This window comes from Squalius cephalus (genome assembly GCF_949319135.1).
Source record: "Squalius cephalus genome assembly, chromosome: 1".
NCBI lineage: Eukaryota > Metazoa > Chordata > Actinopteri > Cypriniformes > Leuciscidae > Squalius > Squalius cephalus.
In genome coordinates this window covers 54,363,502-54,382,371 of record NC_137122.1, presented here as the reverse complement: position 1 = coordinate 54,382,371, position 18,870 = coordinate 54,363,502, and the positions used below count along the sequence as shown (strand labels likewise).

At 43.9% G+C, this 18,870-nt stretch overlaps 1 protein-coding gene across 1 annotated transcript in view; it reads right to left on the bottom strand.

Moving 5' to 3' along the window:
• LOC307171689 (uncharacterized protein) overlaps positions 1–18,870 on the bottom strand; it is a gene marked incomplete at both ends in the record, with an annotated part of 83,857 nt that overhangs the window by 35,946 nt on the left and 29,041 nt on the right. The window contains one exon of the mRNA XM_079893466.1: positions 17,815–17,880. Within this exon, the coding sequence (XP_079749592.1) occupies positions 17,815–17,880 (66 nt within the window). The remainder of the gene's footprint in view (positions 1–17,814; positions 17,881–18,870) is intronic.

The following is an 18,870-nucleotide window of genomic DNA, read 5'->3' as shown; positions in this document are numbered from 1 at the left end:
GTTTTATGGGGGTTTTGTGCTTACACATTTCATACAGAAAGTACCCTGGAATGCAGAGCAGGGATTGCAGGTTATAAAACCTGATAAATGTGGACGGCGAGGCCCAGCCGGCCTCGATGGGTATTCCACTTGACCAAGCCCAAGACTCTGCCTCTTGTGGAATGAGCTCTGATGCCTAAGGGACAGTGAAGGCCCTTAGACTCATAAGTTAGTGCTATAGCGTCAACTATCCATCGCGATAATCTCTGCTTTGAGCAGAGGCAGAACGAGGCAGAACGCTCTAGATACACTCTGAGAGCCCTGACGGGACAGAGCAAAGTCGTGTCTCTTTCGTCCTCTGGTGAGGAAAGAGCTGCTAGGGAAAAAACCTGTGCTCTGACATGAGTGGAGAGCACTTTAGTAGCTTCCTGCTGAGCTACTGTTTGGATGCTCTTGCTTACTGCTCCACGCTTTGCTCTATCGCTTTTATATTTTATTTCCTATATTTTTATATTTTATTTCCATTTAACACCTAATTTTGACTTCAGCAAATCAGCACAGTGCTCAAACGACAAAATTTGGATTACTACAAAAACGCAGAATTCTTTTACCCGACCAGCTTACATTCCGGGGAAAGGAAAACTGCCTACACTCATAAGGATAAGAGAGAAAATGCCTCTTCTTGTTCAAGAATCTACTTGCTGCACTAACTGCCACAGGGCCCTATTTTAACGATTGTTGCTATTATACCGGCGGGATAAATTACTCTTGTGCCCGACGCAAATCTAAAATGGGTTGGTCTGAAGTAGCTTCATTATTCATAGGTGTGGTTTGGGCGTAACGTGAAATAAACCAATCAGAGCGACATCTCACATTCCCTTTTAAGAGCAGGCACGCTTGTTCTATGGCGGATTGCTATTATAACGGCGGATTTGCCAGGCGCACGCCAGGAGCGGTTCACAGCCGAGGAGACCGACATTCTCGTCAGGGCCGTAAAAGACAGAGAAGTGACATTGGGGATGGAGAAACCCAACCAAAATTAACTTCAGTTAAACAGGTGTATGATAATTTGGGTAAATGTGTAAGCTAGATTTATGCTTTTATAATAAATTGTCTATCTATCTATCTATCTATCTATCTATCTATTGTAATAATGTATAGCCCCTTTCACACAGAGATTCCGGAAAATACACGGATAAAGTGACCCGGGATTTGACCCGGGTTCGTTTGATTTTGGTTCATTCACACTGCCAGTGATTTTCCGGAATCAGAGAGTGAGTTCACACACAACCTGTAAAAATCCCGTAAAGACACGTGACATCAATGTAACTTGTAATGTCCCAGCAGCGTCTTAAGTTTGCTTATGAGCTGCCATTTCTGTCTCGGGAAACCACACATTTTTTCTCTGATTCGATCATAAACTTGCACATTACGTACCGTTTCACTAGCTGGTGAACGATCCCAGCTTCAGCGTCATCACTATGACACGGCATTATTACGGCTTTTGTTCACACAGCGCTCGTTCCGGGACTGAACACGGCAATGTTACTAGGTCCCCAACCCGGCATCGATGCCGGCATCAATCCCGAGTCGTGTTTGCGTTCACACAGAAGGCGTTCTGGCAATTTCCCGGCAATTTGCCGGGATCATCGCGCTGTGTGAAAGGGCCTTATGATTTGGCATAAGCTGACCGCGAACTCAAAGAAGAGAACAGCATAATTTATATCTGCCGCCAGAGACGGGATTCGAACACGGGCCTCTGGTGCGAAGTCTCAGATTCTAGAAGGGGTGTGAGCCACAGGGGAAAATGACATAGAAGAGAGCGTCATGTTTTGTGTCGCCGTTTGTTTGCAGGTGTGCATGTTTTATAACAGGCTCATTTGCTGCAATATTGACATTTCCAGCCGCCCAAACTAAAGAGGGGACTGAGAAATGTGTGAGAAATGGAGGTTGTTCCGGCCTCAGTGGGACTAAAACACTCTCTTTCCTCCTTTCGCCGGTGAGTGACGCACGCGAACGGGTGCGAGGGCGGGGTAGCTTTCCTGAAAGTGAAGAAAGCTAACTGCGGGCGCTGAACATTTGAGCGCTGATATGATGGTCTCCACCGACGAGAGGGCCTCTGCAAGAGGCGCAGTTGGTGCAAGGCATTTGAAACAACACCTTGCTGGAAATTTCTCTTTTAAAATGTGTCGCGACGGTGAACACAAAGCTTTAGTAAGGATACGGCACGCCGGATTGGCTCAGCAGAACAGCGGGTGAAGGTGGCGAAGGAAGCTGGCGTCCTCAGACCTGCGAAGCAGGGGCTGGTTCCGCTGGATGCTCGTCAACGGCGGCGAAGGCTTAATAATTTCGGAGTTTCAGCGAATGTATGCGAGACCACCGACATCACAGTTACAATACCTGCTGACCTACAAATTTAGCCAGGACCACCTTGAGCTGTTTTTTGCTGCCATTCGTTCAGCTAATGGATGCAACAACAATCCCACAGCGAGGCAGTTCAAGTCAGCATTCAAAAGATTGGTAGTGAGACTTGCCATCAAAGCCAGTGGCAACTGCTCTCCACTGGACAGCACAGTGGCACTAGAGGCAACACCTTCTGATAGGTTTTCATTTCGGCAAAGCGACATGCAACCTGAAACAGAAGAGAACACGGAAACAAATACCACTGCAAGCCTTCCCAGTCTGTCCATGTTTAAAGAGGATGTGGTCGGATACATACCTGTAAGCTGGCTTCGTAGTCAGAACAGCTACAAAGAAGATTCACTGCCCTACATGTTTATCAGGAATCAGTGCAGAGAGCTCTTTCCAAGATGAGTTTGGACACACCCTCATCAACATGAAGTCCCAAGGTGGACTTATCAGGCCATCAGACAGTGTCCTAAAAATCAGCAAAACAGCTGAGAGGTGTATTCAACAGCACTAACCCACAAGGCACATCTCAGAATTGGACAGCAAATTTAAAACCAGGCTATCCACACAGGTTCTGGAACTCCATGGTGGCTCTGCATTTAAGGAACTTGATGCACACATGTTCAACCTAGAACCAAACAACAATCATATTTTCCTTCTCATTAAGTACATTGCAGACAGCTACACCAACATCAGGCTCCACTTCCATGCAAAGGAAACATCTGCTGCATCACACTGCAAACGGCTGCGCAAAACTCTGGGCAAGCTTGTTCTGCACAAAAATCAATAAGATAAAGAACAGGTTTAATTTAATTAAACCTCTAATTTTAAACCTTGACCATGTCTGTCTTTCTATTTTAAATGTAGTTATATCCATTTAAAAATAATCTATTTTTAAAAGGTTAAAAACAAACGAGTCTTAAGTAAAAAAATTTGCATCAAATGTCACTACTATATAAAGCACTGCAGTTTTACAACCAACTGTTATCAACTGTTTTTCTTACCTGTAAAGATAGCTCTTCAGTGAAGGCCGATTAGTGTTCTCGTACAGCTTTTTATCCCTTTTGCGAAAGCTTTTTCTTCTTCATTCAAAGGGCAATTCACAAAATAAAACACTTCATTACTGCCACCTGCTGTTAGCCTAGATATACAATCTCCAAGCTCCTCTCCCCAGTCTCAAAGCAATTTTAATAAGCAGGAAAAATTTCCGACTTTAAACTAATACCTATTTAAATGCTTAGGGTGTTTGCGTTGTGACCCCGGATTTCCACCAACTGCGGAACGGCTGCGGATCGGCTCCGCTGCGTGTCGGCTCCGTGCTCCGCTGTCCTTCAATCCACCAGGTCCGGATTTGTTGCGGAACGGGCATGACTAACAGCTGAAGTCACGAGGACCCACGAGATCTCGTGAATTCACGTATGATCGCGCGATACAAGTGCTGAATTGCTGCGGAGCTCTCCAGCATCCGGCAAAAACACCTGTCACCTGTCCCCACCACCTGCCTGCACTCAGCACCGCTAATCACCAGCACCATATAGTCACCACACCTTCAGCACTTTATTGTCTGGTCTTGTCATTCAACACTGTAAGACTTACCTGACTCTTCCTACGAATACACTTACCTCTTTGATGCCATTCTTCAACCGAAGCTCTGATCCAGTCCGTCTTTGAATTATATCTTGTGTCCAATAAATCCTGTTTACAAACTTTACCTGTTTGCATTCTTCTGTCCTGACAGTTAGGCAATGTTTTCTCAGTCAAATCCTAAAATTTCCTATTGATTCAATAGAACGAGTGAGCTCACTAGGGAATACCAATATGGCGGCGCGGTGGCTTCACTGTTTATGACGTCATGAGCTATCCAGTCATTCTATATAGATCAGTGGTCACGCCCCTTCATAACCGCGAGCTCTACTCATATGTAAATATTAACAATGGCGTCAATTTCAAACCATTTCGAGCCCGATTCAGACCCTGACAATGTTAACGATCAAGAAGATCGTGCAGAACGGATTTCAAGCAAGGACTTTCACGAGTACGGATTTCACAGGGTGTTTCAGAGTGGTATGTTTTTTTGTATTTTTCTTATAGATATGATGTTATCCACCATTTAATCATATATGTTGGAAAACTATGGTAATACTAAAAGTAATCGATCACAAAATCATGGATAACACACAGACTGTTTCCAACGACTGGAGCAGATTTTGAACACCGACTGAACACAACTAGTTGTCTCTGACTTGTCGCGTTTGGGCATTATCAGTCGTAAGTATCAAATTACATTCATAATCGACCTTACAGTTGTTAAGTGTGTCCCTTGCTTAAGGGGTGGTGAACAGTCTTACAAAATCAAGAGCTTACAAAAGCTAAAGTAAACACTACATCAATACTGTAATGTTAGCAAAGATTTAGAATAGCACTAGAATAACACAAGACGCGTCATTCATATTGTTTTGAATGGAAGAAAATGCAATGCTCAATATGGCGAATAAGTCCCGCCTTCTAAATAAGAGCCAATCGGACATTGGTAAAGTTATCGTGTCACTGCAGTTGTTGTTAGAAGCTCCGGTTCCAATAGAAACAATCAGACACGCTTCCACTGTGCATGTACATTAGCTTGATCCAGCCTGAAAAATGTTGTTCCCTTTCAGGAGGTCTCTTGTATTGCGTAAGGTCAGCTTCGCTGACCTCCGGAATAGGAAGCAACTCGCCGCCGTCGAAACGCTTCTCAGCGGGATAAAGCTACTGAGGACGCCGGCTTCATTCACCACCTTCAGCATGCTGTGTCGCTGTGCCATCTGGTGCGCGTATCCTTTTACTGCTTATTCTCGTGTGTTCGCCGCTGCGTTCACACTCTAAAAGAGTAATATTTCGGAGGCGTTGTTTCAAATCCCTCGCACCACCTGCGCCTCGTGTAGAGGCCCACTCGTCGGTGGAGACCGCCACATTCTGTGCGCTTCCTGCCTGGGCCGCGACCATGCTGAAGCTGCTCTCGCTAAGGGCGGCTGCCCTGAATGTGATGCCATGGACCTTACCACTCTGCGGGCTCCACTCGCCTGCTTCGCAGACGACGACCCGCTCCCCGCCCCTTTGCTCGAGCTGCGCAAGAAGAAGCGCCGCTCACAAAGGGAGCCTGAGCGAGCTGAGACGAGCGAGCTCACGCCGGCCCAGTCCCCGCGTGCCTCGGTATCTCTCTTTAGCGATCTCCCTCGCCAGTCCTGTTTACACAGGCCGACCAGCTCCCCTCTCTGCGAGCGGTGGACCTCGTGTCGTTCGGGGCTTTGGACGAGGAGGAAGAGGAAAAGCATGACAGCCTTTCCCTTGCGCCTTCGGACTGCAATGACTGTCCGTTTCTGGCCTCCAGCCATCCACACAAGACAGCGTGAGAGCCAACATTGACTCAGAGCTTCTCTGCGTGCTCACTAAGGCCGTGGCAGACCTCGGGCTCGACTAGTCTCCACCCGAGCAACCATCACGCAGCAGGCTCGACGAGTGGTTCCTGCAAGGGCACCGGCAGACCCCCCAGCAGAGGCCCGCCCCCTTCTTCCCCGAAGTTCACGATGAACTCACAAAATTGTGGAAGGTGCCGCACTAGGCTCGCATCAAGCCCTCCTTTTCTTCAGCGCTCTCCAACGTCAACGCCACTAAAGAGAAAGGCTACGAGGTGACGGGGAGGCGGTGGGCGCTTACCTTTGCCCAACTACCGCCGCGGGATGGAAGACTAAGGCTTCACATCCCTCCAAGCCTTGCCGCGCTACATCCGCCCTCGCTGGCCACGCTTACGCCGCCGCCGGGCAAACAGCATCGGAGCTCCATACGATGGCTGTTCTACAAGTCTTCCAGGACAAACTTCTCCGTTCCCTGGACGAGTCTGGACCTGAATCGGAGGCTTTCAAGGACTTGCACAGCGCCACCGACCTGGCCCTGCGAGCTACTAAGTCTACAATCCAGGCCATCGGCAGGAGCATGGCCAACATAACGGTGCTCAAGCGGCACCTATGGTTGAACTTAACGGACATGAAAGAAGCAGATAGGGCGGCTTTCCTGGACTCTCCCATCTCCACTTCCGGTCTCTTCGGGCCGGCTGTTAAGGGCTTCTCCGAGCGCTACACGGTGGCGCAGAAAGCATCGCAGGTGATGCGCCACTTCCTCCCTAAGTGCTCCAGCTCGGCTTTGAGTCACCAGAACAGGAGGAAGCCTCACCATTCAGGGCAGCCGCCCTTAGCGAGTGCAGCTTCGGCATGGTTGCGGCCCAGGCAGGAAGCACACAGAATGTGGCACACTCTACACGAGGCACAGGTGGTGCGAGGCATTTGAAACAACATCTTCGAAATATTACTCTTTTAGATTGTGAACGCAGCGGCGAACACATGAGAATAAGCAGTAAAAGGATACACGCGCTGGATGGCACAGCGACACAGCGTGCTGAAGGTGGCGAATGAAGCCGGCATCCTCAGTAGCTTTATCCCGCTGAGAGCCGTTTAGATAGGAGATGAACTTGCATGCCCAAGATGGGCCTCAAAAATGGCCGCCGAGTGAAATGACTTTTCAAGTCAAGTCATCTTCATTTATATAGCGCTTTTAACTATGTAGATTGTTCCAAAGCAGCTTTACATTGATAATAGGAAATTAAAGTAAAGTGTTTTTGGCTTTATAGCAGCTCTAGAATAAAGTTATTGTCCAGCTTAAGTTAGTTTGATTGATTCACTTCCGTCGAAACGATCATTAGTTGTTAACTTTGGGGCCGCTAACACGACAACATTTTAACAGAAAACTATTAAGTTCTTTCAGCGCAAACTTCAAAAAACGCAAACCAGTGAGAACGCCGATGGCGTGCACATGCGTGTTACGAGTTCAGTCTATAGGTATGCGTGTTTGAATATATGTGCGCAGGTGTGTAGTCCTTCCCTACAAATCAACCCTCAACATAGTACTTGTCTGGCCTTAAAATTAATAATACAGAATTTTTATCGCTTCCATGTAGCCAGGCGAACCGGAATTATCCTGACAACGCTTTATCTGTAGATAGGTAAAGGGAGGGGAGGGAGGCCTTCACAGGAAAGAGCCTACAGTAGTTGTCATTTCAGGACTGCGCCGTCGTCCCGTCCAGGCACAGGTCCTTCATCAGATCTGGACATGGCCTGGATCTGGTGGACTGCGGTAAACCTCGGAATAAACAGAGAGACTAATATTAGCGTAGATGCCATTCTTCTTATGATGTAATGAGTATATCAGGATTTATGGGAAGTGTTCCCGATTCCAGCTGACCTAATCTATGCAGCCTAACATTGAATTATAAAAGTCTATAATGTGTTATGTGTATGCTAGGTCAAAGAGATGTGTTTTTAGTGTAGCTTTGAACTGAGAGAGTGTGTCTGCTTCCCGGACAATCTTACAGTAGGAAGACTGTTCCAAAGTTTTGGTCTGAGCTAATATGGTCATACTTTCTGGTTCTGGTAAGAACTCTAGCTGCTGTGTTTTGGACCAGCTGTAATTAGTTTATTAAGTGTGCAGGGCAGCCACCCATAATAGCATCACAATAATCTAGCCTTGATGTCATGAACGCATGGACTAATTCTTCCGTATTTGTCAATGAGAGGATATGACGTAATTAAGATGGAAAAATTCAGTTTTACAGATACTAGACACGTGACTTTCAAATGAAAGATTGGTATCAAAGAGCACACCCAGGTTCCTAACCGACGACGAAGACTTGATAGAGCAGCCATCAAGTGTTAGACAGTATTCTAGATTATTACGTGAGGAAGTTTTTTGTCCAGAAGTAATTAGAATCTCTGTTTTTTCAGAATTAAATAGTAGGAAATTACTAGTCATCCAATGTTTTATATCACCTATGCATTCCGATAATTTTGTGAATTGGTAAGTTTCGTCAAGGCGTGAAGAAATATAGAGCTGAGTATCGTCAGCATAACAGTGAAAACGAATTCCATGCTTCCTAATGATATCTCCCAAGGGTAGCATGTACAGAGTGAAAAGCAACGATCCTAGTACTGATCCTTGTGGTACGCCATACTGAACTTGTGATCGATGAGACATCTCTTCATTTACTGCTACAAACCGATAACGGTCAGATAATTATGATTTAAACCATGTTAATGCAATTCCACTAATGCCAACATAATTTTCGAGTCTATTTAAAAGAATGTTGTGGTCAATAGTATCAAATGTAGCACTAAGATCGAGTAACACTAATAGAGAGATACAACCACGATCGGATGATAAGAGCAAATAATTTGTGACTCTGATGAGAGCAGTCTCAGTACTATGGTACGGTCTAAATCCTGACTGAAAATCCTTGCAGATATAATTTCTTTCTAAAAAGGAACATAGTTGTGAGGATACCGCCTTTTCTAGTATCTTTGACAGAAAAGGTAGAATCGAGATCGGCCTGTAATTGACTAATTCTGTACGATCAAGTTGCGTTTTTTTAACAAGCGGTTTAATCATAGCCAGGTTTTTGATACGTATCCTAATGACAAAGATGAATTAATGATATTAAGAAGAGGATCTATGACCTCTGGAAGCATCTCTTTCAGTAGCTTAGTCAGTATAGGGTCTAACATACATGTTGTCGATTTAGATGATTTAACGAGTTTAACAAATTCTTCCTCTTCTATAGCAACGAATTAATCAAATTTTTCCTTAGGGAGACTACAATGCACTGCATACTACGATGTGATACTGTAGTAGACGGTTGCATAGTTCTAATTTTCTCCTTTTACTGCTTATTCTCGTGTGTTCGCCGCTGCATTCACACTCTAAAAGAGTAATATTTTGAAGGCGTTGTTTCAAATGCCTCGCACCACCTGCGCCTCGTGTAGAGGCCCACTCGTCGGTGGAGACCGCCACATTCTGTGTGCTTCCTGCCTGGGCCGCAACCATGCCGAAGCTGCACTCGCTAAGGGCGGCTGCCCTGAATGTGATGCCATGGACCTTACCACTCTGCGTGCTCGATTCGCCTGCTTCGCTGACGATGACCCACTCCCCGCCCCTTTGCTCGAGCCGCGCAAGAAGCAGCGCCGCTCACAAAGGGAGCCTGAGCGAGCTGAGACTAGGGAGCTCATGCCGGCCCAGTCCCTGCGTGCCTTGGTCTCTCTCCAGCGATCTCCCTCGCCAGTCCTGTTTACACAGGCCGACCAGCGCCCCTCTCTGCGAGCGGCGGACCTCGTGTCGTTCAGGGCTTTGGACGAGGAGGAAGAGCAAAAGGATGACAGCCTTTCCCTTGCGTCTTCGGACTGCGATGACTGGGCGGGGTCCGTTTCCGGCCTCCCACCATCCACACAAGACAGCGTGAGAGCCAACATTGACTCAGAGCTTCTCCACGTGCTCACTAAGGCCGTGGCAGACCTCTGGCTCGACTGGTCTCCACCCAAACAACCATCACGCAGCAGGCTCGACGAGTGGTTCCTGCAAGGGTCCCGGCAGACCCCCCAGCAGAGGCCCACCCCCTTCTTCCCCGAAGTTCACGATGAACTCACTAAATCGTGGAAGGCACCGCACTCGGCTCGCATCAAGCCCTCCTTTTCTTCAGCACTCTCCAACGTCGACAGCGCTATAGAGAAAGGCTACGAGGCGATCCCCCCCCTCGAAGAGGCGGTGGGTGCTTACCTTTACCCAACTACCGCCGCGGGATGGAAGACTAAGGCTTCGCATCCCTCCAAGCCTTGTCGCGCTACATCCGCCCTCGCTGGCCGCGCTTACGCCGCCGCCGTGTCGGCGCTCCATACGATGGCTGTTCTACAAGTCTTCCAGGCCAAACTTCTCCGTTCCTTGGACGAGTCTGGACCTGAATCGGAGGCTTTCAAGGACTTGCGCAGCGCCACCGACCTGGCCCTGCGAGCTACTAAGTCTACAGCCCAGGCCATCGGCAGGAGCATGGCCAACCTAACAGTGCTCGAGCGGCACCTATGGTTGAACTTAACGGACATGAAAGAGGCAGATAGGGCGGCTTTCCTGGACTCTACCATCTCCACATTCCGGTCTCTTCGGCCCGGCTGTTAAGAGCTTCTCCGAGCGCTACACGGAGGCGCAGAAAGCATCGCAGGCGATGTGCCACCTCCTCCCCATGCGCTCCAGCTCGGCTTCGAGTCGCCAGAACAGGAGGAAGTCTCCTCCTCAGCAGCCCAAGCCAGCGCCGCCAGTCACCCAGCCCCGCCCAGCTGCTTAAGTCCGTCGCCGATCCCGCTCTGCTAGACGCGCTCCGTTCCCTGAGAGGCGGGGACCCCGACCCAAGATTCCGTTGGACCCCGAACCTCGTAAGCCGTCCTAGCCACGGGGAGAAAAAGAGAGAATTCGAGTCCCACCGAGGCCGGACTGATCTCTCAAAAATCCCTCCGACATTTCCCAGTTCCCTCTCAGGCGGCTGGAAATGTAAAATCCGCCGCAAACGAGTCTGCCGCGAAACTTAGTAGCTCGCAGGGCCAGGCCGGTGGCGCTGCGCAAGTCCTTGTAAACAGGACTGGCGAGGGAGATCGCTGGAGAGAGACAGAGGCACGCGGGGACTGGGCCGGCGTGAGCTCACTCGTCTCAGCTCGCTCAGGCTCCCTTTGTGAGCGGCACTGCTTCTTGCTCGGCTCGAGCAAAGGGGCGGGGAGTGGGTCGGCGGCGGCGAAGCAGGCGAGTCGAGCACGCAGAGTGGTAAGGTCCATGGCATCACATTCAGGGCAGCCACTCTCTCTTAAGGGCCAGAGTGTGCTCGTTGTACCACAGCGTAGGACTATTTTCTTTAATCGTCTTTAAGCGCAATGGAGCAACTGTGTCTGGAAAAGAGAGAGTTAAAAGTTTCTGTCGCAATATCGAGTTCTTCTAAGCTATCTGGGATGCTGAGATGATGAAACTGATCAGGAAGATTATTAATAAAGCAATCTTTAGTGGCAGAAGTGATAGGTCTAACATATTTATAACACGGAGTCGGGTTTGCAGCCTTGGCTAAATGAAGTTTACACGAGACTAGATAATGATCTGAGATGTCATCGCTCTGCTGCAGAATTTCAACAGCATCAACATTTATTCCGTGTGATAATATTAGATCTAGAGAATGAATACGACAATGAGTAGGTCCTAACACATGTTGTCTAACTCCAATAGAGTTAAGAATGCCTTTAAATGCCAATCCCACTGCATATTTTTCATTATCTACATGTATATTAAAATCACCAATTAGTACTTTATCTGCAGCGAGTACTAACTCTGATAGAAAGTCAGCAAATTCTTTGATAAAGTCTGTATGGTGCCCTGGTGGCCTGTATACAGTAGCCAGCACAAATCTCAAACGTGTTTTATCATTTACACTATATATTGCTATATTAAGCACCAACACTTCAAAAGAATTATATTTGAAACTAGACGTCTTAGTAATTCTAAAAATAAAACTTGTGTTAAAGGGACTTTGATGTTCATTTCACATTTCACATGGCGGCCATCTTTGAGACCCCTCTTGGGCAAGAAAGTTCAAATGTATTTGATGTTAGTTAACAGGCTAGCAGAGGCAAAGCTTTGCCCTTCGTTTACATCATAGCTATTATAGCAACTACATAAAACGTATAATTGGAACTGTAAATAGAAAACACAACTACAAATAATAAGATATACTTAGAAGTTGTGATTCAAAAACAACAGATTGTCCGGACAAAATGGGAACGACTACTTCTTTCAGGAGAAGCTTTTGTGCATATAGCCTGCATTGTACTCTCTACTGGAAGCTTTTCTCTGTAAAACGTTCAGCGCACAGACAAACGTTGAGGTTATAATGTTCAGGAACAGTGTTAAATATACATTTTAACCTCTCTAAGTTTGTCAGTCTTAAGACAAACTTTTACCAGGGTGGAAAAAACAGTGACTCTTCATCTTCTCTAACACAGCTTAGCCAGGCCTCACCAACTTTTTCTGTGTATTGCGTGGGCGGAGATTATTAAATGAGAAACATTATGATTTCATAAGATCTGGAAAAATCGCGTTGTAGCCTGAACGAGCCGAGCCATTCGTTGCAGTTCTTGAAAACTGGACTCTGTAAAATAAAATATAAATATAATATAAAATAATAAAATATAAAGTTGAAAAGCACAACAGGACCCCTTTAAAGCTGGCTCCTCATAACCCAATTGAGTGGCTGCGCTGAGTCTTGTCACTTCCACGGCCATCATCCACTACACTGGACCTTTGGGACTGGGACTGCCAGTGGGTCTCCTCCAGTTTCCTGCAACACCATCAACAATCCACATGTCAGGCATGAGGGCAGTGACAGAAACACTGACCTTTATAAGTCAGCTTTGTTCCTGAAGTCAGTCAGCTGTGTTTGTCTAGATCTATTAATTAATCCAGAAATACATTACAAATGCAATTCATACATGCAATGACTAAGACACTCTCTTTTATGATGATCATGTTTCAAATTTCTAAATTAAAATTGATTTTAATATTTTCTTTTCTCTTGAACAAACCCAGCAGGTTCCAGATGAATCACATTCCAAACTTACATCCAATCAGAAAAAAATAAAAGACTTGTGCCCGGTTTCACAGGCAAGGCTTAAAGGGATTAGTTCACCCAAAAATAAAAATTCTGCCATCATTTACTCACCATCATGTCGTTCCAAACCCGTAAGACTTTCATTCATCTTCTGATTACAAATTAAGGTATTTTTGATGAAGTCTGAGAGCTTCCATTGACAGCTATGCAACTAACACTTTGACGCTTCAAAAAGTTCATAAAGAGATCGTAAAACTAATCCATATGAATTGAGCGGTTTAGTCCAAATTTTCTGAAGAGACTATCGCTTTAAATACTTGAAAAGATTTACTTTAGGCTTTTATTCACAAGTTGCTCATCAACTCCCACATCAGTTGTGCTAAACGGAAGCTCAAGCATATTCACTTGACGTGTGAAAACCAATGAGGTTTGATACTTGGCTTGACAAACACCACTGATCATTTCACACATGCTGCTGCTGGGACTCGGGAGCCGCCCAGAAAAAAACAGTCTGACTTTGTTTACCATTGACTAATTTGACATCTCCTTTAGTTCAGGCATGGATAAGATATACACACACAGCACAGGACATAACCTTGTGAGCCTCAACTTGGGCAGAGACAGGATATTTAAAGTACAAAGGTCAAGAACAGCACCTCAGTGTTACCAGCCCTTCAACACTGTTAGCCTTGTAACTAAAATAGCTTGTGCAGTGTTCATTTACAGCCAACTTAAACAGCTTCGTTCTTCACTGCTATGCGTGTGTTTAAAGGGGTCCTATTATATCCTTTTACGAAGTCTTGATTTTGTTTTTGGGGTGTACTAGAATATGTTTTCATGCTTGATTGTTCAAAAAAACCGCATTATTTTTCAAATTTTTACATGATTACAGCTCCTCTCTCCCCAGTCTGGTTGAACGTGTCGTTTTCATTGAAATCCCTCCTTCCGACATATGAAATGTGCTGTGACTGGTTAGCTGGAACAGTGTGTTGTGATTCGCAGAGCTTAGCGTGTGTTCAGGAATTGTCCCGCCCCTCCATAACCGCGAGCTCTACTCAGATGCAAATATTAACGATGGCATCAATTTCAAACCATTTCAAACCCGATTCAGACCCTGACAATGTTAACGAACAAGAAGATCGTGCAGAACGGATTTCAAGCACGGATTTTGCAAGCTCGGATTTCACAGGGCATTTCAGAGTGGTATGTTTTTTTTTGTATTTTTCTTATAGAAATCAATGAGGTTCATTCTTGTGTTACGCAGCACATCTGTTCGCTGATGTATGTTTAAATGTGAATAAAAGTCTAAATTAAATCTGTTCATCATATAAAGCGATTGAGTCTCTTCAGAAAATTTGGAGTAAGCCGCTCAATTCATATGGATCAGTTTTGCGATCTCTTTATGAATTTTTTGAAGTGTCAAAGTTGTAGTTGCGTAGCTGTCAATAGAGGAACAGAAATCTCTCAGATTTTATTTAAAAGATCTTCATTTGTGTTCTGAAGATGAACGAAAGTCTTACGTGTTTGGAACAGCACAAGGGTGAGTAATTAATGACAAAATTGTAACTTTTGGGTGAACTAACCCTTTAAATCTAGTTCCAGACTAAACTGAATGTTTGAGCTGTTTTAACTGAAAGCAACTTGCACTGGCATATCTTAAAATATGTCCGTGCCATTGTTTTGTCTCAAGATGCACATTAGTAATGTTTTTTTTCTTCTAAGGCACATTTATAAAAGCTACTTAAAAGTCCTAATTTAACTAAGGCCTAATCCTGGCTTAATCTAAGCCCTGTTTGTGAAACCAGGCCTTGTAAGACAGTAAGAACGTCTTTTATGAGGAAATGAAATGCTTATTACTGATAATCATGTAATTGAATCAGAAACAACAGTATAATGGTCTGTCTTAGAAGGTTATGATTGTTCCTCTATGAATCTTCAAGAAAAAGACTTCTGCTTTGTTGGGAAACAGACTTCTGACCTTAAAAACTGGACTCATCTTCTCATAAATAATCTCTTTACATGCTCTTTACTGTGTGACATGGACAAAGCTGCCAAACTTTTGCTCGGTCAAGCATGACATGGCTCATCTGCCAAGCAGGTGTCTTTCGGGATGACTTTCAACCATCTTTCCTTGATTCAGTGAAACAATGAAGAGAAAGATCTGAGACTAATTTTAAAAATAAAGAATAAAGTGGGCCAAGCGTACAGATGGGTTCCTGTTAACGTAACAAGTCGTGAGGTGCAGCATGATCAGGGCCCCCGTATTGAGTCTGCACATTGTCCCAAACACAACAGAAGCTTCTACCATCAATGAACAGTTTCCAACACAAGAATCAATCATTCATGTGCTCAACTGTTCTCATGTCAGTTCCAGATCTAGAAAGCTGGCATAAATGGCCATGGCGATGGGGAAAGAATGAGATGCGAGGAAAACGTAGATTTGAATAAAGTAATAAACTTTTCACTTTACAAAACAAAGTGTTACCCTTTTTGTTTGTAGATTTTTGTAGATGTAGTTTGCCTTTTTGCCGATATAACATGTTCCTTATATTTTGATGGTTTAATCGAACTTGAAGGGTCATTAAAAACAAATACAGTGTAAATATCCCCTCTGGCCACTAGTGTATGTTAAGGCTAAATGTTGCTGTGATTTTGACATGTGATCTTGCCTTCTTGGGAAGAGATGGGGGGTAATCTTGTCTCGGAGAGCCTCCCTGCTTTGTTGTTCATTCCGCCCTTATAGACCTGTCCGTTCAAACCGATGATTTTCACTTTTTCAGACTATAGGAACAGAGCTCACAGTTCATACATACACACAGTTCAGAATGATTGTGTGAGCGTCACGTGTCAGACCTGTGTGGGTAGTCCAGAGGACATGGGCTGACTCTCCTCATCACTCTGGATCAGATGTGTGTTGTGCTGAATGCGGGTGTTGTGGCGGCTGGAATAGGTGAGGGTGTGCTTGCCCCCGCAGCTACGGGATGTAGAATACTGACTGGGCTCTTGATCTTTCTGCCTGCACATTTAAACATTTTTGGACAAAAAGGTTTCAGGCTGAGACAAATAAACAGCCAGAGTTCTCATTGATCAACTTATTAAGACTTCATCAGTAATCGCAACTGGTCATGTGGCCAGTATTTCATTGCTTGATTTCAACTTTATTTTACACTGGCATGGTAAATATTGGGAGACGTACACTGCATGAGTAACTACAGGAGAGTTTTACACTAGATACATTTTCTGAAAAAAGATACAGTATCAGCACCTAGTCTGTAAACTGACGTGTACCTACGGAACCTTGTCACTATGTGTCATGAGTCTAACTCACTGCTTGATCAGGGTCTGGTTGTTCCTCTTTCCTGGGGGGGGGAGGGGCCGGAAGCAGGTCTGAGAAAGTGCTGGTAAAGCTCCCTGGCTGTAAGGGACCTTGGGTGTAATTGACGTAGGAGACTGACTAGACTCTTGATCTTTCTGCCTGCACATTAAAACATTTTTGGACAAAAAGGTTTCAGGCTGAGACAAATAAACAGCCAGAGTTCTCATTGATCAACTTATTAAGACTTCATCAGTAATCGCAACTGGTCAGGTGGCCAGTATTTCATTGCTTGATTTCAATTTTATTTTACACTGGCATGGCAAATATTGGGAGACGTACACTGCACTTAAATATGTCGTCTCCCTATATATATATAAATAATAAATATACCCCTAATAAAAAAAGTACCCTTCAAGGATACTTTTATTAAATAAAGTTTATTTTGCTAGAATGCTTCATATAGTGTGCATACTAATATAAATGTGCTAGTAGCGTACTTGTAAGTGTACTATTTTAATACTTCTTGAGGAAAAATAGTCTAAGTTTCTTCATTTTTAAACTGAAATAAACCTATAAATCTACTTTTAGTATTTTTTTCTAGAGTACAGGAGGTTGCTGTCCAGATCAATGGGGTTCATGCCAGGTTTAGAGTGTGGAATCTGCAGTACACAGTGAAGCTGAGTCCCTCTTGTGGACAGGCAGTGGTAAATGTGTGTGTGATCGAGCGGTCTCACCTCCTGAAGTGGGGCCGGCTGGACGTGTGAGAGTGCAGTACCGAGGCCAAGGGCAGGCTGGGCATGAGCCTGCAAACATTCACAGACACAAAGCAAAGACGTCTTGAGAATATGACAAGCAGAAACTTTTTAAATATCTATTTAAAATAACAAGTGGCAAGGTCTTAGAAAAGTAAATACTGAATCTCAATCCCAGTATTGATTGAATTACTCAAAAAATGTCAAGTGATGCAACCATAAAGTAACATCTTGAATATACTTAAATATTTTATCTTAAAAAAATATTTAACACATAGACATATTAATTCTTAATCATGATATTATACAATTATAATACAATTAGTTGCTGTATGTTGTTGTCACAGTGTTGAGTGTAAAGCATTTTACTAAGTAATTAATTACTGTAATTTTATTACTTTTTCCTTGAAAAAGTAAAGTAAGGGATTCTAATTTGAAGATGTAATTAGTATCTAGTAGTTTATTACTTTTTAAGTTTACGAGTGTCTGTTTACTGATGTCATAACAACAAAATCCCTGTATTTTGGTAGCATCACACTGATTTGATTAATAACTCAACCCAAATGTGCTTTATTCAAGACAATATTAGTTTTATTTATTGATTTATACTTTTATTTTTAATACTTTTATATATTATGACATTATTTTTTTATGACATATTTATGTATTTATATTTATGACATATTTATATATATTTATTTTAATTCGGAAAATGAAAATGTCATTGTAGAAGTAGTGTATTTAAGACATTGTCCGTATGAACAGTTTAATATATCTTTTTTAAATAACTAATTCTTAATTAATGAATTTTGACAAAACAAGGTGTGTCATGCGTGTCATGTCAGTTGTCCTGTGTAATAAGTACGTACGGTCCTGGTGTCATCATGTCCACTGGCTGATTACAGGCGATGCAGTGAAACGGGGCCACTAATTGTCTATGACGAAGTAGGAAAGACACAAAGACAGTGAGGTTTGTTTCATACAACCATCATCATGTTAGTCATATGACGGTTATTCAGATATAATAGTGACTGACTGAACATTTCAGAAACATACACAAGGATGCAAATACTTGGTAAACTAATTCCCAGCATGTGGTCCTTTACTTGCATTGCATTAACTTATGAATGCAACAACACATAAAATCAAGCTTGGTTTTTGTATTGACACACTTGCGTAGAGGGCTTTGGGCATATAAGGATTCACTATGTTTGACTTTATGTTTTAGGTCAAGCTTTAAAGTCTGCTCCACATTGCAGCTTATTCTGGTCAAAAACCACTTGCCAGGAAAATAGACAAAAAATTATATATAGACCATATATTTAAGGGGTTGTGTTCTTCCGGTTTGTATTTCCACAGCATAAAGGTAATATCTTACAGATTTATGAATGAAAACGCTCGTTTTAAAAGGGGTGGTTGATTATGATTTCACTTTTCTAACTTTAGTTAGTGTGTAATGTTGCTGTTTTGAGCATAAACAACATCTGCAAAGTTACAACACTCAAAGTTCAAAGCAAAGGGAGATATTTGCTTTTAAAGAAATTAGTTTTTTAAGGACTACAACAAACGGCTAGAGACTACACGAGCTTCCTCCCGGGTAAGTGACATCACTAACCCTATAATTTACATTAACCCCGCCCCCCGGAACATGATTATAGATTATCATGACAGAATATGCTAATCAATGACTAGAAGATAACTACACATAAGCTACATAAATTCATCAACTAACAATTCAGAAATGTCCTGTGGACATTTTACATGTTGTCACTTCTTCTTGAGTCTCTCCATCATTGTCTGACTCCAGTTTGAACATAAACATTGAAATTTTCATTGCATGTCTGTTTGAGGTAAAAGGACACAAGCTCTTGAAGCTCCGCCCCCTGTGCCGGGAGCAGCACCTCATTTGCATTTAAAGGGACACA